Here is a 17,295-nt window from a genome sequence, read left to right as displayed (position 1 = left end):
GAAAAATTGATTTGTAATTCTTTTATTTTAGACATCACACTGAAATGTTATGTGTTTATGAATTATATGTTCAAGGCTGTAAACTGGGGAAATAACAGGGGAGGAGGAGAAAGAAATTTGTGGAATTGTTGGTTTATAAAATGTTGTGAAATGCACTATGGTAATTTGATTTAGTATTCTCCAGTCATCTCCGGAGACTACTACAGCTCTTGCCAAGGAAGTCTGGAGTGCCTAATGTGGATGCAACTTTCCTGCCTGGGATTCTCTGTCATTTTTTTTCAATGATGGAGGGATTCTTCTGGCTCGCAAAAGAGCTGGTGCCAGTAAGAGAAAAAGGGAAAGAGTAAAGGAGAAAGAAAAACCAAATTATGCAAGGACAAAATAAAGAACTATAAGGCTGTTCCTACCTAAAGCCGTAGTAAACGATCTTAAGTAGCTCAGTGTGCTTGCTCCTAAAGGTGAACTGACTTCAACTCCATTATTCTTTGGCTGATGAATGAAGCTGGGGTGAAATCCTGGCAGCACTGAACTCAGCGGCAGAACTCCACTAAGTTGAAAGCATTTATCCTCCATGGCATTTATCCTCCATCCATCTGTAGCCATTGCCTATGCTATGAAGAACAGCAAAATGATAAAAAATATTACAACTTACTCTGAATCCTATTTAAATCTAGTTTAGCCAGAAGGAAAAAAAAAAAGTGCATGTGCATCACTACATGAAGCCATTTTGGTGATTCAATGAGGGCACTCTGCACGCTAAACAAAGGAAGGGCTTACAATTTAAAAGACTGGCCTCTCATTCCTGAAGGCTTTGATGCGCCAACTAGCGGCATTGTGACTGAGACCTTGTTATGCTGCTGGTATTACATGTGTCTCCCATGGAACTTTAGTTGTTTTTTCAAGGTAGTCAATCTTGCATAATGAAACTTTGGTGAAGTGAAAAATAATTCCTTAACAATTTCTTAGTTATAGGGTGCTATTTTAGACTCTCACACCATCATTCTGGGTAACAGTTCATCCTTCCTTCTTTACAAAAGAAGCAAATATGAAGGTAAAATATGTTTCTGAGTTAACATACAGAATATTATCAAACTGCTCAGTACAGTTCCTAAGGGATGATTTAGCATGGTTAATGGAGGTGGCAATCAAAATTCCTGAAAGGTGATATATATATATACTTTTTTTTTTTTCCCTAAATTTGCTGAAATCCAGCAAATCCAAAGCAGAAGTAATACTAGTTAACCAGTTTTGCAATTGTGTAGATTTATTTTATTTATTTATTCGTTTATTTATTTATTTATTTATTTTCCCCAATAAAAGGTATGGGATTTGCCTTTGCTACTTGAAGCACAGAGAGCTTTGCTCTACCTTAAATGTATTATTTTTATTTTTGATGGGATGAGTGAGCATCAATACGTGAAATCAATATATAACATGCATTTCCCCTTTGTGAAGAACTGTTTATAGGCACATAATAATTAACTTTTTTTAACATCAACCTCATTTTAGAAAGTCTACCCTTTTGACAGCTGCTCAGATTGCTCCTTTGCCATGCCCTTCAAAACAGGTTTGGTCATAACACCTCACTGTCTTTTTGTGTTGTCTATATTTGTGTTTAGCAATCTGTCACACCAAGTTAAACAACACTACAGCTGGACTATGCAATATACTTTATTTTTAGGTTTCTGGAAAAGCTTTGCGTTGTGTGTGAGAGCTACGGAGGAAAGACATCATTATGGAGGAATCCTAATTGTAAATTGAACCACATAATTTTCTCCATCCCCAAATTAGCAGTGTAAGGTAAGAGAGATTGGATTTCAAAAGCTCATCCCTCTGTTCCAGTTTAGCTGTCCTTGATTCATCTGGAGAGAAAACAAGCGTGTTAAAAGGCAGCATAAAGCAGACAGGTTCCATGTACAAATAAGCATCACTCAGCCTTATGAATGTTTGAAAAGCCCAGCTGTTTATCATGTTACCCCCATGCTCATTGCCTGGTTTCAGATATCAAAGCAATGTGATCATACTCATTAGGCAGAGGGGTGAATTTCTCATTGTGCCTTCCTGGTGAAGTGTTCAACAATTTAGCTCGTTTTCCTAATTTGTTCACCTCTGTTGCTCATCTATACTGCTTTCTTAACATGAGTAAGATTTGACTCCTTTGCTATTCACTTGTTTTAATAAATCTGAAAAGTTGATTGAACTACACAGACTAACTCTGTCTTTTCCTTGGTGCTGACCAAATGCTTTGTATTTGATGGTTCTCTGTGATATCTGCTGATGGGGTTCTAGGACTCTGACAGACGAGCTGTGGCTGATTTAGCTGCAAGAGTTTGGGATGTTACCACCCCCACCAACTCTTTTCTCCTTATCATCTGCAGGTTACTTCTTTTTCTAGCCAAGATGGCAGATAGGAAATTGTGTCTGCATTTTGGCCGTCCCAGGGCAAGGACTCAAGTTTTGGACCTTCACTATTGGCTTCAGCTAGTTCACCAAATTGTGCTTGTGAGCTCGGATGGGCTGGGGACCTGGGAGACAGACAATTGGGACCAGCAGTTGGGTGTGGTAATAGTAAATCTGCCCAAACATCCCTGTGGGAGCCCTAAGAAACACCAGAAATTGGACCTTTTGTCTTGAGCTGCACCAATAGATCAGTTTTCAAGACACAAAGCAACAGAAGCTGCAGAGGAAAAAAAATAATTCACTGCTAGTTTTCTCTCTTTCTCTCTTTCTTTCTCTCTTTCTCACTTTCTCACTTTCTCTCTTTCTCTCTCCCTCCCTCTCTCTCTCATTACTTGTTTTTCTCAGTATTTTATTTTCATCAAATTTATATATATTTTACAACAGTCTATGTTTATATAAATTTAATTTTTAACATAAATAATATCTTCCATTTGCCTGTTTTGAGGATCTAATATATATATATATTTTTTCTACATTTTTTTCCCTACAGATTGTTTTAAATTCAAAATTCTCACAAATACAATCTCGTGAAATTTTATGGATTCTTTAGGACTCTCTCAAAAAAGAAATACCTTATATGCTCTTGGAAGTCTGCATTATGATATAAAAAAACTTTCTTCAGGCTGTAGGTAAAATAATGTCAGCACATTACCTGGGAGAACATTACTTGGGAGAAGAGATACATTTAGAATTGCTAATTAAAGCATGAATTGTTACCTAAGAATATTAGCCTGTCTCTAGCTAACAAGGCAAGAGCCCCCTGAGTTTTGGGAAATGAAATGTATTGTGTTAAATTTTTTTACCCCTTTGAGAATTAATAAGCTGCATGTTTTAATGATGTTTCCTCTCTTTGGAGACAAAGAAATGTTAACTGTTGTCAGTACCCTCCCTCCCATTTTCTCTTTTAGCTCTATCTGAATAACTTCCTGCTTTTACTTATTCCCTTGATGTAAATTTTATTGAAATCTCAATTCCTTGCAAATTGGATCTCAAACTATCTTTGGAATTTTATCTAGAGGAGACATAAAGCTGCTGAAAATGACTCTTTCTCTTTGCGTACTCTCACAGTACTAACTCCATAGACAGTGAATTATTATTTTACTCATTTCTGTGACACCTTTGCTCTGCTAGCTGACTAAGATGTTTATGTCTTGCAGTGTGACTTGAAGGTCATTAGCATGGGACCCTGAGAAACTACCAGTGAAGAGGAGATTCAAACTCTCTCTCAACCATTCCTGCTGTTTGATGAAGAAGGCATACCTGATTGATTGAGATTCATTATGAACTTGCTGGATTTCTCCACTCACAGAATCAGGTGCAACTTGAATCCCCCATGAGCAAGGGCTTCCCAGTCAACCTTCAAAGACTTGTCAGAACTACAGCAGGAAAAGGTTAGCCAAAAGATGACTGATCATCCACAGATCATATGAATCAGAGAAAGTCCTCATCTTGGGAAAAGCACGGGGCTGTAAGTTCACAATTACCCCTATTTAAACTAGAAGCAGGAAGCTATATTCTGTAATGATTCAACCTGCCAGGGGAGCTTCCAGAATATCTGGACATACCTGATGCAATACTCAAGGCTAAAGAGAGCAAAGGTGTGGGTGAACCTTCTAGATATAGCCCTAGATGTCGAAAACTGTTAAGTCCAAATGATTTGGGGGCACATACATTTATTACATATGCAATGTGTTAGAGTGGTGTGGGTGCAGCATATTTAATGTCCACAGTAATGTATGTCATTAGGCAATCTGAATGTGAAGACACGCAGTGTAACTCCTCCCCACTGCAGCTCCACTCCCAATTTCACTTACATGACATTTCATTTTCCCCTTTCCAGTGCTTGTCAGACCCTTTTGTGAGGCTGGCGTAGGGTGGGAGAGGCAGGGCTGGGCACAAGCAGCGCAAGAGGCAGAATTGGCCCTTCTAGCAGCAATGAATTGTCACATTGGCTCAATTGTTCTGTATAACTTTGCCCTGAAAGTGAGCTCAGGAGGATGGAACCAGTGAAAGCCTCTCTCTGATAAAAGTAGTCCCACAGAGCACTTTGCTTCTGGGCCAGGGTAAAAATAGCCTTTTGCCATAGTTTGTTTGCAGTGCAACATTTCATCTATTTTAACTTACAATCAGCGCTGACAGCTCTTAAGATTGTATCTCAGATAGCAGGATGTTTGGACCTCTTTTAATAAAAGACTCTATAGCTCAAGAGACTGAAGACAGATTTAAAGTAATGTTTTAAGGCTGTTTGGGGACTTAAGATGCAAGATGTGATTGAAACCTGCAGAGCTGTAGGAAAAGGCCCAACAGCTTGAAACTGCAGAACAGTAGGAACTCATTTTTAATGATCTCTTGATGTTTTTGAAAGTATTGTGAATTTCCGGAAGGTTATTCCATGAGATTTGAATGCCAAGGACTGACTGTACTGCATAATGGCTGTGGGTGCTTTTCTGTGCTGTTCAGGTTAAAAATTAGCATGAGTTTAATGAGGACTCTGCAGAAAATTCTGAGAAATCTTAATGTGGCAAAAAAGCCACCTGAGAGAGCAGACTTCAAAGAATGCGTTCAAATTTTTCATTAGAACAGTCTTTTGTTTGCCTAGCAGAATATAAAAAAAGTGGTTTAAAAGCTTTTTTGTTTTGTTGTTTGTTTGTTTGTTTGATTGATTTTCTATCTGGCTCTGTTAGTCTGCTTAGCACTGTATCCTGGCACCGTTGCCATCTTTTCATTTCTCACTTTCCCTTCCTCTCTTGCTTATATATAACTCTTCTTGTCACAGAGATGCATGGGAAAACCAAACAGAAACTTCACCTAGAGAGCTCTGTATAGGGTTTGTGCTGTGACTACCCTGCTGCTGCAGCTGGTTGCACTGGGAACTACATGAGAGCAGCCAGCAGTTTTCAAACACTTTCTATCACATGCAGTTTCAAGGTCAGTGTATATCTAGATATAGATAAATATAAAAAATCAGGGTATGTCTAGATTCTTATCCTCAGAGAATGCTCTCACATTGTCTCTCATAATCCCAGCAGGCTGTTGCTAATGTCTGAAAGGCAGCTTTAAGTAGCTGGGGAAGGCCGTGAAAAGTGGGGTTGAAGAAGAGCTTCTGGTCGCTTTGGCTCTTATCCCTGTTGGTGTGATGGCAGTTGAGAAGGAAGCTGCCCTAGGTGGCCATCCTGCCTGCATGACTTTCTTGCACAGATCTGCATGTCTCTTTGTCTCTTTGAGAATATAGAAGAAACCATCTGCTCAGTAACACAGGCAGAGGTTTGTGAAACACATTGTGGAGGAAAAAGCAAAACTTGGTCCCCAGCTGGGAGACCAGAGGCTCAGTTTACCAATACCATCATGGGGACTTAGATGTTCCTTCTTGGGCACTGCTCGTCTGGTAGAAACCAAAGCTAAGCAAAGCAAAGCAAAGCTAAGCAAAGCAAAGCAACCAACAACAAAACCAACCAACCAAGCAAACACAACAAAACAAACAAACAAGAACAACAACAAAACAATGACACACACACAAACCAAACAAAAGCAACAGGAGCAACAACAAAAATCTTTTGTTCTGCAAGCAGCTTAATTTTGTGCTGACAGCTTCCAAGAACCTGTGTGCCTGAGGCTGCTAGTGAGATGTGTTGGGTCAGTGTTTTACATCCCAAGCATGGTTTTCCACTCTGATGTATTCCTCTTATGGCTGGCAAACAGCCAGGTGAAATTGTGCAGAACACCAAATATTAAGCCACCAGGAGACAGAGCAGTGTGTCTATGCTGCATCCAGATTGGAGATGGGGAATTATGAACAGATATTCCTAAACCTGAGGGAGGAATTGGTGAAGCATGTAGGCTATAGTGTCTGGATGTACTGTTTGGAACAGAAAACAACATATATTTTTAACTGAAGTTCCAATTCTCCTTGTGTAAGGCTTTCATTCCGTCTGTTATAACTAATTAAATGTACCAAGCTTTGTAATGTTGCTAAGGATGTTGCTAGAAAAAATGTATTTCACACAGGTAAAATCCACATACATGTGTTTATCTCAGATTACCTTTTCATTGACATATTAACCTGGAGTAATTTGAAGCATAACTGATTGCTTTTATTTCTACTTGTTTTCAATAGTTAAGAATTAATTTTCTGAGACAGGGTTTTCAAGTACTAGTTTCTTGTTATGAAGCATAAGTGTGCAAGTCAGGAATTGCTGTGATGCTTAGGGATACAGTTTTCAGATCAGGAATACATAGTAATTACATGCCAGATCAGAGCAAAGCTCAAAAAGCCTGTCACAATGATGAGAATTCACGCTAGTAGGCCATATTTTCCCCAATTCATATTTTGTTCTTTTCTTTTGACGACTTAAATAAAGCTTCTCTGTTCAAAAATTCTGCAGCCTAGCTGTGAATTCTTGTTTCCTACGTGTCGACAGGAATAGCAGACTTCACTAATGTGCGTCGAAGACTGGCAGCCAGGAGAATTTGCACTTGAATGGGAGCCCTTACAAGTGCGTGCCAGAAATTCCAGGTAAGAGAGTACCTGAAATAGAAAGTGGCACTAATGGAACGAGGCAGTGTACATGCTCAAATTTGCTGGCTTTTGTTGAAAACAATAGTTCAAATCTAGCAGGATTTGGGCTATTCAGTTCTATACTTTTCAAAATTTGCTTCATGGGGGAGATGGTAGTCTCATCACCATGGCTTTATGACACCCCCCACAACCACCACCCACCCTTCCATCCCCCCCGTGATTCTAGGGCATGCAACAGCAGGACCCAAGTTAAACTATAAATACAACAGTTAATGTAGGTGAAGGTATACTTATTTTCTGCATCTTTAATCTTTGTAGAGATATGTTAACTGAGTGCTCTCAAAATCCCTGGAATAAAGCTATAAGATACACCCTTGCCTACATTGAAATCTTCTTCAGAGGTGCCTTGGAATAAAAAATATTTTGATTTTGAGATACAGAGGACATCCTTTACTGCATCCACCAACTAGAGCAATAAAACATCCCGTGAGACACTTGTATTTTGTCAGAACACAGCGAAGTGTCACATATTAATTACTTTCATGTGTTGCTCCTAATTATCTATAATAGCCAAAGGTAACAAAACCGAAATAAGCAAAGCACATACAGAAACTCCTTTGACCAGAAACATGTTACAGAATTGCTATACGGCTCCAGAGGGGTTTATTAGGGGTTGGAAGTACTGAAATTTGCCTGTGGTTTAGGCATAAAACTTTTCAAACATGGCTGCACTCTGTTAGTTTGTTGACAGACTCATTCCACATAATTGTCAGCCCTCATACATATTATAGAGGGGTCATTAGTTCTGGGAAAATGCAGTATTTGTCATCACTGCAGCAGAAATGTGTACATATCATAAATGGAGCCTGAAGGGATTTAGTTCCAGGTTATTAAGTGTTCATTTGAGATGGTGGATAATAACTGCTGTTTCTGATATTTTAGATTAGTCTGCCCTTACTGCTTGCAGGGCTTATTTTCAGTGGCTGTTAGTCTTGTTATTATGGATACATATTTAATGATTAAGGCAGTATCAACAAAATCAGTAAACTTGTGCACTGTCCAAAAGCTGCAAAGTATCAATTCATTAGTTAGCACTTTATCATTAACTAAGCCCTAACAAGAACTCTGTTGCAAAAATACCCAGTAATTAATGAGAAAGCATTGTTATTTGGAGCTTTTTACACGTAAAAACGGACAACTGTGTTGGTTTGTTTTCACTTATTAAAATACATACAAAGGCATCAATACAAATCTTACAGAATGCATTTCTGTAAGAGAAATTGCGGTGGAATAAACATCACCACGAAAACACTAAAGTTAAGACATCAGGGTAAATATAGTTGTTGTTTTTTTTTATTTTTTATTTTATTTTATTTTCTGTAACACATCTGTTGGTCACGCCAGTAATTTTGTATTTTCCCTGCCTAATTATACTTATAGCCTGTATTGCAGTTTCATACTCTTAACAATAGTAATGCAATTGTTAACCAGAATAACACATTAGAGGGAGAAAAATAACATTAATGTTATCAAGAACTCTTGGAAAAAAATAGCTTTCTGCTGCTTATTTCCAAATAAACAAGTGCAGACAGAGTTTCTGTATGTTGCAGATATGTTTACTTTGTGTTAGATATTAAATCTACTAGAATTAAAACATTTTCATTATTAAGTTTGTTTGTTTGTTTTTGTTTGTTTGTTTGTTTGTTTTGACTGATCTCCACAGTTGAACTGTGAACATATATTGGGAAGCTGAAATAATTCTGGTCACATGGCACCAATATTCATGTTGGATGTGAAATACAAAAGTAGTGGGAATGAAACAAAAATCTTTACAGAATTAGTCAATTTGTGTAGCTAGCTAAACTGAATATTATCTTTCAGATTTCCTATTTTATCTTTTTTGCCTCATTGTCATTATTGTCAGATGGTTATTTTATCACTACAGTTTGAAATTATAATTCTCCCTGCTGCTGCTACTGCCGTTTACTGTGGAAAAAATAGTGACCCTGACTGTGAACCTCTGAGGTCACACCACTGCGAGTAGACTCATTGAAGCTGACAACTGGCGCTGAGTACCCGGTAAAGACTGGGCCAGTAGCCTCTCACGTTTCAGTAGTCACTAGCAGGAAATTGTTAATTCATTTAAGCAATGACATTTGAGACAAGTACCTTTAATTACAGAGGCAGTACATAGCAACCTATTGTTACGTTTGGCTTCCCTGGTAATATAACCCTTCTCAGGCTATTTCTCAGACTGTCATTTTTGGGGCTGCAATTTTCCCTTATTTCTGTCCACCTTAGCATGAACTACGTTTGAAACTCTGGTCACTAAATAATAATGAAAAGATTTGTCTGAGAACAGACAGATAAATATACATAGCTAAAATAGATGGGCAATATGAAAAATAAGTAGATTTGTGCATTGTCAGTCCTGACTACTGAATGTTTGTGTGCAGTTTTGTCTCAAACGTGTAACACCATGGATAACTCCTTTCTTTCTCTGTAAGAAATAAATAGCATAGTAATGCTTAATTCATGAAGAGAATTGTCCTCAGGAAGTAAAGGATTTTCTAGAACTACTCTTTGTTTCATTCTCATTTATCTACAGATGCCCTTTTCAATCCAGAAGTATTTTAATGCACAAGTTTTATGTGATTTACTATTCTTTATTCACACTGTGTCAGTGAAGCCCCAGTCAAGTACTATTTAATAGGCACGGTAGAGAACAGCATCCCTCAGGACACAGCTAGTTTGTAATTAGGAAGCACATTTGGGCTAGGAAATTGGTAATTATCCTCATATTCCTATTCCACATTTAACTGTAGAACTGAGCCACACATAGCAGCTTTATGGTTCAGATGCCGGATCTATGATAAGTTTTATAACAGTGTGGGTTAACTCTCTGTTCCAACACCCAGCTAAGCTGTGTATAGTTGAGCATGCTAGCACATCTGCATGGTTGTATAATTAAATGATCACTCCTGAGCAAAGTCATTGCATCTGTTAAGGTCCACCTATGGATCTGCACACAACATATAAGTGTACTTTGATTCCATCTCTGTTGTTTTGGCTGGGTAGACATTTATATAAGAGCAAGCAGATCAGTAGATCATAGTGACTGCTGCTGAGGTTCTTTTATTAGATTAAGCATGGTTTAGGGTTTTTACATCACACTCTATCTAGTCTGATTCATCAGACCATATATATAGCCACTGCATGGGTGCCTCAAAACTGAAGAAATAGTGCTTGACTGAGTTCCACAGAGGTTAGGGTCCTTTGGTGTGCACTTGGAACATAGCTTCTGGCCTGGTTTAGCTTCCTCTGAAAGAAACCTGGTCCACATGCCTTAAATCTGCTCTGTGACACAAATGAGCATGTGATAAGTACAGAAAATCAGGGGGTCTGCTTAAGAAGGGCTCTGAATTAAAGCGCTAATTTAAATGTAGCAGCTGACAGGGGTTGAAGTGTTGTTTCTTTAGCACATCCTGTCTGCAACTGATTATGTGAGTGCTTCTGTGTAGTGTCCAAACAAAGACAGGTTGTAGCTGAATGTGGTTTAAATTCACCTTTTTGACCGACTGGATTCGAGCAAGTCACAGCTCAGAGGCGATTTAAGAAAGCAATACTTGCTGTCTCTCATGTATTAGTCACTGGTTCCTGGATCAGACACGGTGCTTAATAGGAACCATGTGAATGAGTGTAGTGTGTGCTCACATTATCTGCCATGCACATAAATCTGAGCATTCTACCCGGTGTTCCGCAGCTGACATCAGTATGCCAGCTTCGGGGCATTGCTTCATAGACATGATCCACACCTATTGCATCATCAGTCATACTGTTTAAGTCCCATGACCAAAAACATTAGCCTCTGACCTATACAATTTTAGTTATTTTTTACTGGCTTAGGCAACTGCTGGACTAGATTATAAACAGATGTAAGAGGCAGCAATGCGTTGCGAGAGGAGGCTGAGGGTGATACACACTATGCAGACTAACTGATACTCAGTTCCAATTCTGTTTCCACTGAGCAAATTAATAAACTCTAAGGAAAAAATATTTGGATAATTGTTTTTTATTCTCAAATAGCTAGTCCAGTTTTCTTAATGTAGCTAATATAATCTAAATTTTCATTTGTGTCTCCATTTCTTTATTTTTTTTTATTATTTTTTTTTTCCATTGGTAAAAGGAGGAGCTAGGGACAAGGGAGGAAAAACACATTCAGCTAAAGGGACCTACTTTCTCAAAAGCATATGCTCACTGGATATCCTGGATATCAAAGAGAGCTAGTATGTGAATGTGACAGATGTTTTGTTTAATGTAATGATTCAAGCTGAATTCACTGTGTTGTTTCCTTGCTTTTTTAAAAAAATATATAGGTTTTGTATTTTCAGGCGTGTCTGAGACACCTAAATTCAGGCGTGAATTTTCTCAGTTTAGTAACTAAAACAAAAGGACAAAACACCTTCACCTTACTGTCCGCCTTCAGATTTGCAATTAGCAAGCAACATATTGCCTACATCTGGCTGATAGACTTCATTATTTCCAGTACTTGATTATTTTATCAGTCTGGTTGTACATGCAGTACCAGTGAAAATGGATGAACACCACTTGTTTCTGGGAAGGAAAAGCATCTGACATTCAATACCATGGAGAGTCCAGGGCACTGCTGTTATGTAAAATACATGTGAGAATAAGTAAGCATGATTAATGCATACACATTTGAACGATTCACAGACAGTTAGTTTTGACTGAGAGTGGGAGGATTTTAGTCTTCCACACTTGTTATGTATACACTGTGCCCCTGCAGTGGATTTATCTGAAGTCCATTCACAACAGAAAATGTTGCATGTGCTTGTTGAGACAAATAATGCCTGTGACACTCAGTATGATGATAATATCAGTATGATGCCACTTGCTTGCAGTGGAAGTGATTTCACACATCCTTCAACCCCCTCAGAGCTGTGGATGGAACAGCTCTTGCTCAAGGAGCCAGCATGGTTCTTGGGTATCCACTGGGGAGCACTGAAAATTACTTCCTGGGGACTGCATCTGCTTGTGTGGTCTTTTTCCTGTACCTTGGATAAAATCAGTGATCATTTCATAAACACTGTGATATGCTACCATGAAAGTGTTTCTAACAATTAAAAATGTTGATTTTAAATGTAAAAGAAGAACAAATGCTTATGGGCCTTCTTTGCTTGGACTTCCTCCTCTTGTCACCCTGGCATAAAGTGGGAGTAAGCTGCACTGCTACAGGTGGCATCACAAGGCCATGAAACAGTTGTTAGGGGCTGGGGGGAGCAGTTCTAGTCCTTCTTCATTTCAATAGGCCCTGTCTATGTCCTTTAGCTACTGCTGCAGAACAGCAATGTATTGAGTTTTTGATATATGTGGCAGCAGGTTCAGGTCCCGTTTGATCTTCTTCACCAGAGATAATGCTTACTTTGTGTCACAGTAAAAGAAATTTTTATAGAATTTGTCAGAAATAAATGAACACAGAAGAAGGAGATGAGCCCACAAAGCCAAAAGCAGCTACACAGACTTTATTATTGTCCAGCATTTATTGTTTCTTTTAGAGCTAGGTTTTATGAAAAAAAAAAAAAATCTGATTCTGCATTCCCTTCAGCTTCCAATAGACAAAAAAGAAGAAGAAAAAAAAACTTTGCAGAAGCTTTTAATTGTTTTTATCCTTTATCAAATAGCATTTTTTTTTTGTGATAAAGTACTCTTTTTTCTATGGGAGAATATCACTATGTAAAAGTGGGAACAAACCGTAAAATTGTGTGCTTTAATGAAATATTGTCTTAAAGGGATAAAAATAGCATTTCCATGAATTCGAAAAGGTTTAATTTTTGCTTTGTTTTGGAATTTATCAAATGTATTCATACCTACTTGTTCATTGTATACAATGATGAAAGGTAAAATTTCACCTAGATCAATATTGTTATAGAAAAATAGTTTAGACTTATAACTGGTCTCTTGAGCATCAAAGAAATAAAGAGTTAACAAGTAAATGTTTTCATACAAGGGATGTTGTGGTATTTACATACATAGACTCACAAGTAAACAGAGCACACTGTTATTACCCTATGTTTAGTTAGTCCTTCCTGTATTTCACCTGACCTAGAAGGAGAAACAATACAGCAAGTGTTTAGATTAGTGCAAACCAGGTATGGCAAGCAACACCTTGCAGAGCATTCCTGTGCTGTTATGATGAACTGCCCTCTGTTTCAAACTCTCTTACCTACCCACTTACTCAGACATCTCTCAAACTAGTTCATGATAATGTCGGTAGTCTTTTTCATATCTATGCACCAAAGCAAAAATCTTTACCTCTTTTCAACTAATGATTCAGATCTGGAAACTCTCCTATACATTGATCACAAAACCCTCATTCCTTCTTTTTCCTGATTCCATTAAAAAAAAATGTATTTCCTCTTTTGTCCAGCTGATCAGACTAATCCTCAACCTGGCTCAAGACAGGCAAGGCAGATGACACCTGCATTAAGCCAGAGTCTGAGAGCTCTGTAAACGGAAATGTACAACTTTACTTGCAGCAATCTGAATGTATTATACCTATTAAACAAGCGATACGCTTTCTGAGAAATATGTTTTTTGTCATTTGAAAATGCAGTTACATAATAAAGTCGTCCTACTTTGGAGTAATAATATATCATGTGAACATATAGATGCCTGCTTCTCATCCCTCCCTCCATAGTCTTCAAGAGATTATGTACTGTGGCCTTATTCTTGCACTGAATTTATGTAGGACTTTACTAGCAGCTCTAATAACTGGTCTGGAAAAGTGCCAGAGTCTGAGCTCTTGCTTGTTCAGCAATGTAACTGGTTAATAGGGGCATGCAGAAGGTCAGAGTCAAGCCCAGGGCTTTTTGTATTTTCACAGTAACCTTAAGCAACAGTTTTATCTGGTGAGGGAAGAGCCTCAATAGACAGCAACGTCATCTGCTCTTTCTGCTTTTTCATATGCGCCTGGACCTGCTTTGCTCGGCCTTCCAGCCTCTCAGTCCACTCATGGCGAAGCCTGCAAAGAGAGGACAAGTGCTTAGCAAGCACCAAGCCAAATCTTTCAAATACATCCAAAGCTTTTCAGCAGGGTCGAATCTTTCCCCTCTTTCATCACCACAGCACTTGTCCTGTATTTATTTACCATCTACACATCTCTCCAGTTTACCAGATTGGGAATGCAGGGAAGAAAGAGATAGCACTGATGGTATCAGTGGGTGACATTGCTGGATTCCTAATGAGTCAAACAACTGCTGAAACACTGTCAGTGTGAAGGGCTGTGTTATTTCCTCTGGGGTATTCTCAAAGCTACGCTGTCTTTCTGATAAGGTCATTTAATGTAGAAATTAAAAATTACAATTAATGTCCTCACTGCAAATTTACTGTATAATGCTCTGGAGAAGAGCAAGCAGGAAATTAAATGTCTATTTGGCTTTACTTTGAAACAAAAACAACCACAACAACAAAAAAATAAAATAAAAAAGGGGAAGATATAGACATTTGGAATCCAAAATCTCTGCAGACCTTGTATGTGTTTAATGAAAGGAATTGATGTCACATGCAAGAGGAGCCACATAGCTTCAAGGCACAATTTTAGTACAGAGAGAAGAGAAGATCACTAGGGACTACTACAAGATATGGTTGGTAGGGTCATTTTCCAAGGAAACAGCATTATGAAGCACCTGACCCAGCAATGCTATAGGATTAGATGTCACATGGTAATGCAAAATGCATCATGGAATATTTGTTTTTTTTTTTTGTTATATATATATATTTATATTTATATATTACATTTAATGTTTTAAAAAGAACAGCAGCTAACGATTTCATCTGAGAATAACTTAGAATTAGCTGTTTCACATGGATGCTTGTGTTTGTTTGGCTCCTGAGTTTGACTGCAGATTGTATTTTAAACTTCTCCCATTTGGTCTGCCCTGTCTTGACTTCACTATTTTCTCATTAGTATAGTTAAGCCTCAAAAAGCAGTGCAATTAGTCAGTAAATATTTGCCATTCAAAACACTGCTGTTTCTTGTTAACTACCAACCTAGGTGTCACAGAGGGACCACCTGCCTATATTTAGAGCTGTTTAATTCTCCCAGGTGCCACTTATATGGGATAGTGAACCTGTACATTTTGTAATGACAGCGTCTATTACCTACTGAATGTACCTTTTTTCAAAATTAGAGAACACTTGTGAACTATTTGGGCTTGTGACCTTGAAGGAACTTGCTTGTGTCTATTAAGTACTTGAAGTAATTAAGACCTATTCAAAGCTCTTTTGCAGATTTTTTTTTTCATTCAGACAAGATCATGTAAAAAACTTCAACATTTATAATTTTGTGGAATTAAGAATATTATTGACACAACCATAACTGGAATTTCTTTGTGATGTCTCCTTGTGGCAGTGGGGGTTTTTGCTTGTTTTTGATTTTGAAGCCATAATGACAAAGATTTTCAGTGCAGCAGAACATTTTCCTGGCTTTTATCTCCAACAGCTTTGTTATCTGGGTTTGGGAATATTACTGACTAGCTAGAGTAGCATACTGAGAACAGGGCTGTCCACATCCGATGATAATGGTGTACCCGGATATTGATTTCCTCATCTTTAAGATGATGACAACAGCTTCCTCCTTAGGTGCCAGGGTCACAGTATCTGGATTTCTTTAAAAGATTCAGTCCTTTTCAAGTACGTATCAGTTTGCTGAAATCAAGTTAAGTTATATGAATGTGCCAGTTTTGAGGAAACTTACCCAGGAAAGCCTTTGCCAATTTCAGGATAAAATCCCGTAAGAAAAACACAAGAGGGATGTGCATTTCTTATTCTGCTGCACTGTCCATTAGTTAGGGGATTCACTTGGTGTTTTGGGGGCCCTAATTCAAACTTCTGAGGTGCAAAAGGTTGAGCAAGTATTTGAGGCAATCTATTACACCTGAGTGGAGTATTTATACTACAGCCACAGCTCTTTCTAGGGGGTGGTTGTTGTTTTATACTGTTTTGGCAAAATAAAATTTAAAAACTTAATAGCCTTTTTTATTTTATTGTATTTATTTTTTTCTGTTGTAGAGCAGGAATGTTTATGAGATGTGTTTCATGGAATAGGTAAACCTTATTGTACCATTTCTAGCTTTGGGCTTATATGATGTAAAAGACTGTCAAATATGATAAAGGTGCTATGGATCTGTTTAAGCTACACATTAAATGGGTGGTTTAACTATTGCTTTAATATGATACAATTGTATTTATTTACTGAAGCTGTACCAGTTCCAGGTAAAAATCCTGATATGTTCTAGCTGTCACAGGCCATAGTGCCAAGGTGCTTTATTTTTATGTGTCTGTGCTCCAAGGCCTTTAAAGAATGTTCAAGAGGTTCAGGGGTGAGGGGTGTCTGAGTTTCCATGCAGAAGAGCCATGGAAATATGAGACAAGCAGCTGTGAGAGGAAAAGTGCCAAAGACCCAGAACACAATCCGTGCTATGAATAAAGCACTACAATAATGGGTTAGTTTTTTTTTTTTTTTGTTTTTTTTTTTTTTTTTTTTTTTAAAGCACGTGATGATATGACTGCTCTCTTGGCCAAAAATTTAAAAATACCTCTTACTTGTTCAGTGCACTTTTCCTTAACCTAAGCTCTTCACCTTCTCGTTGTCTGGTTTGCTCTTGGATGACTTTCTCCCAGAAGTTCTTCAGCCCTTCTGCATCATGACCACCCATCTTGTGGCGTCCAAAGTTGGTATGCTTGCTCATTATCTGAAAAACAATTTGGATGTCAAATCAGTTAGGAGCTGAACCTGAGGAAGACACTATTTTGATTAGCCCCTTGCAATTTCTTTCTCATGAAGGGCTTTTAAAATAAAGTATGTTGCCTAAAGAGTATAGGTAACCCATGCTTACTCTGCCTTATTGCAAACTTTCATGCATTGAACCAGTCCTTGGGTGATAGTTAAATGTCATACTTATATTTTTGGTACTGAGTAAAGACTACACATGGCAGTTTTCTGAAATATTGTGTAAAGCTTAGTATGTGAGAGAGTTTAAAAGGTTTTGCAAGAACTTGGGAAAAACACTTTCAAATCTAGTGAGTGAAGTTTAGATGAGCTGTTGTGAAGGGTTTTCTCTTTTTCTGTCTCCTGTAGTTTTAAAAGAGATCATAGATGGTTGTTATCCAAGGGAAATACTTTGCACTTAAATGATTCTTATTACTTTCTCAAATGATATCAAACACAAAATATGCCTGGGAATTATGAATCTGAAGTTGAAGCACACAAAGTGGAAAGCTCTAGGGACCTTGTTATG

The 17,295-nt window shown here is 38.0% G+C and overlaps 1 protein-coding gene and 1 long non-coding RNA gene across 6 annotated transcripts in view; one reads left to right on the top strand and one right to left on the bottom strand.

Moving 5' to 3' along the window:
• Nucleotides 1–1,528: 1,528 nt before the first annotated feature.
• On the top strand, nucleotides 1,529–13,034 carry LOC310889837. Of its 2 annotated transcripts, XR_014576833.1 has the most exons (3): nucleotides 1,529–1,567; nucleotides 1,682–2,502; nucleotides 3,618–13,034. It is a non-coding gene; the product is annotated as an uncharacterized lncRNA (long non-coding RNA). The 2 variants fall into 2 exon arrangements; XR_014576834.1 differs by lacking the exon at nucleotides 1,529–1,567 and having other exon boundaries at nucleotides 1,672–1,800.
• The window catches only part of LOC310889835 (protein FAM240B-like), a 31,878-nt gene continuing 27,068 nt past the window's right edge, over nucleotides 12,486–17,295 (bottom strand). For all 4 annotated transcript variants that reach the window (XM_083817962.1, XM_083817963.1, XM_083817961.1 and 1 more), the window contains 2 exons: nucleotides 16,601–16,749; nucleotides 12,486–14,018 (listed from right to left, as the gene is read on the bottom strand). In XM_083817962.1, coding sequence (XP_083674088.1) covers nucleotides 13,886–14,018; nucleotides 16,601–16,746 — 279 coding nt within the window. In that variant the 5' untranslated portion in view covers nucleotides 16,747–16,749 and the 3' untranslated portion in view covers nucleotides 12,486–13,885. The remainder of the gene's footprint in view (nucleotides 14,019–16,600; nucleotides 16,750–17,295) is intronic.

The sequence above is a fragment of the Anser anser genome (genome assembly GCF_964211835.1).
Source record: "Anser anser genome assembly, chromosome: Z".
NCBI classification, from domain to species: domain Eukaryota; kingdom Metazoa; phylum Chordata; class Aves; order Anseriformes; family Anatidae; genus Anser; species Anser anser.
This window is presented reverse-complemented; position numbering and strand designations above follow the sequence as displayed.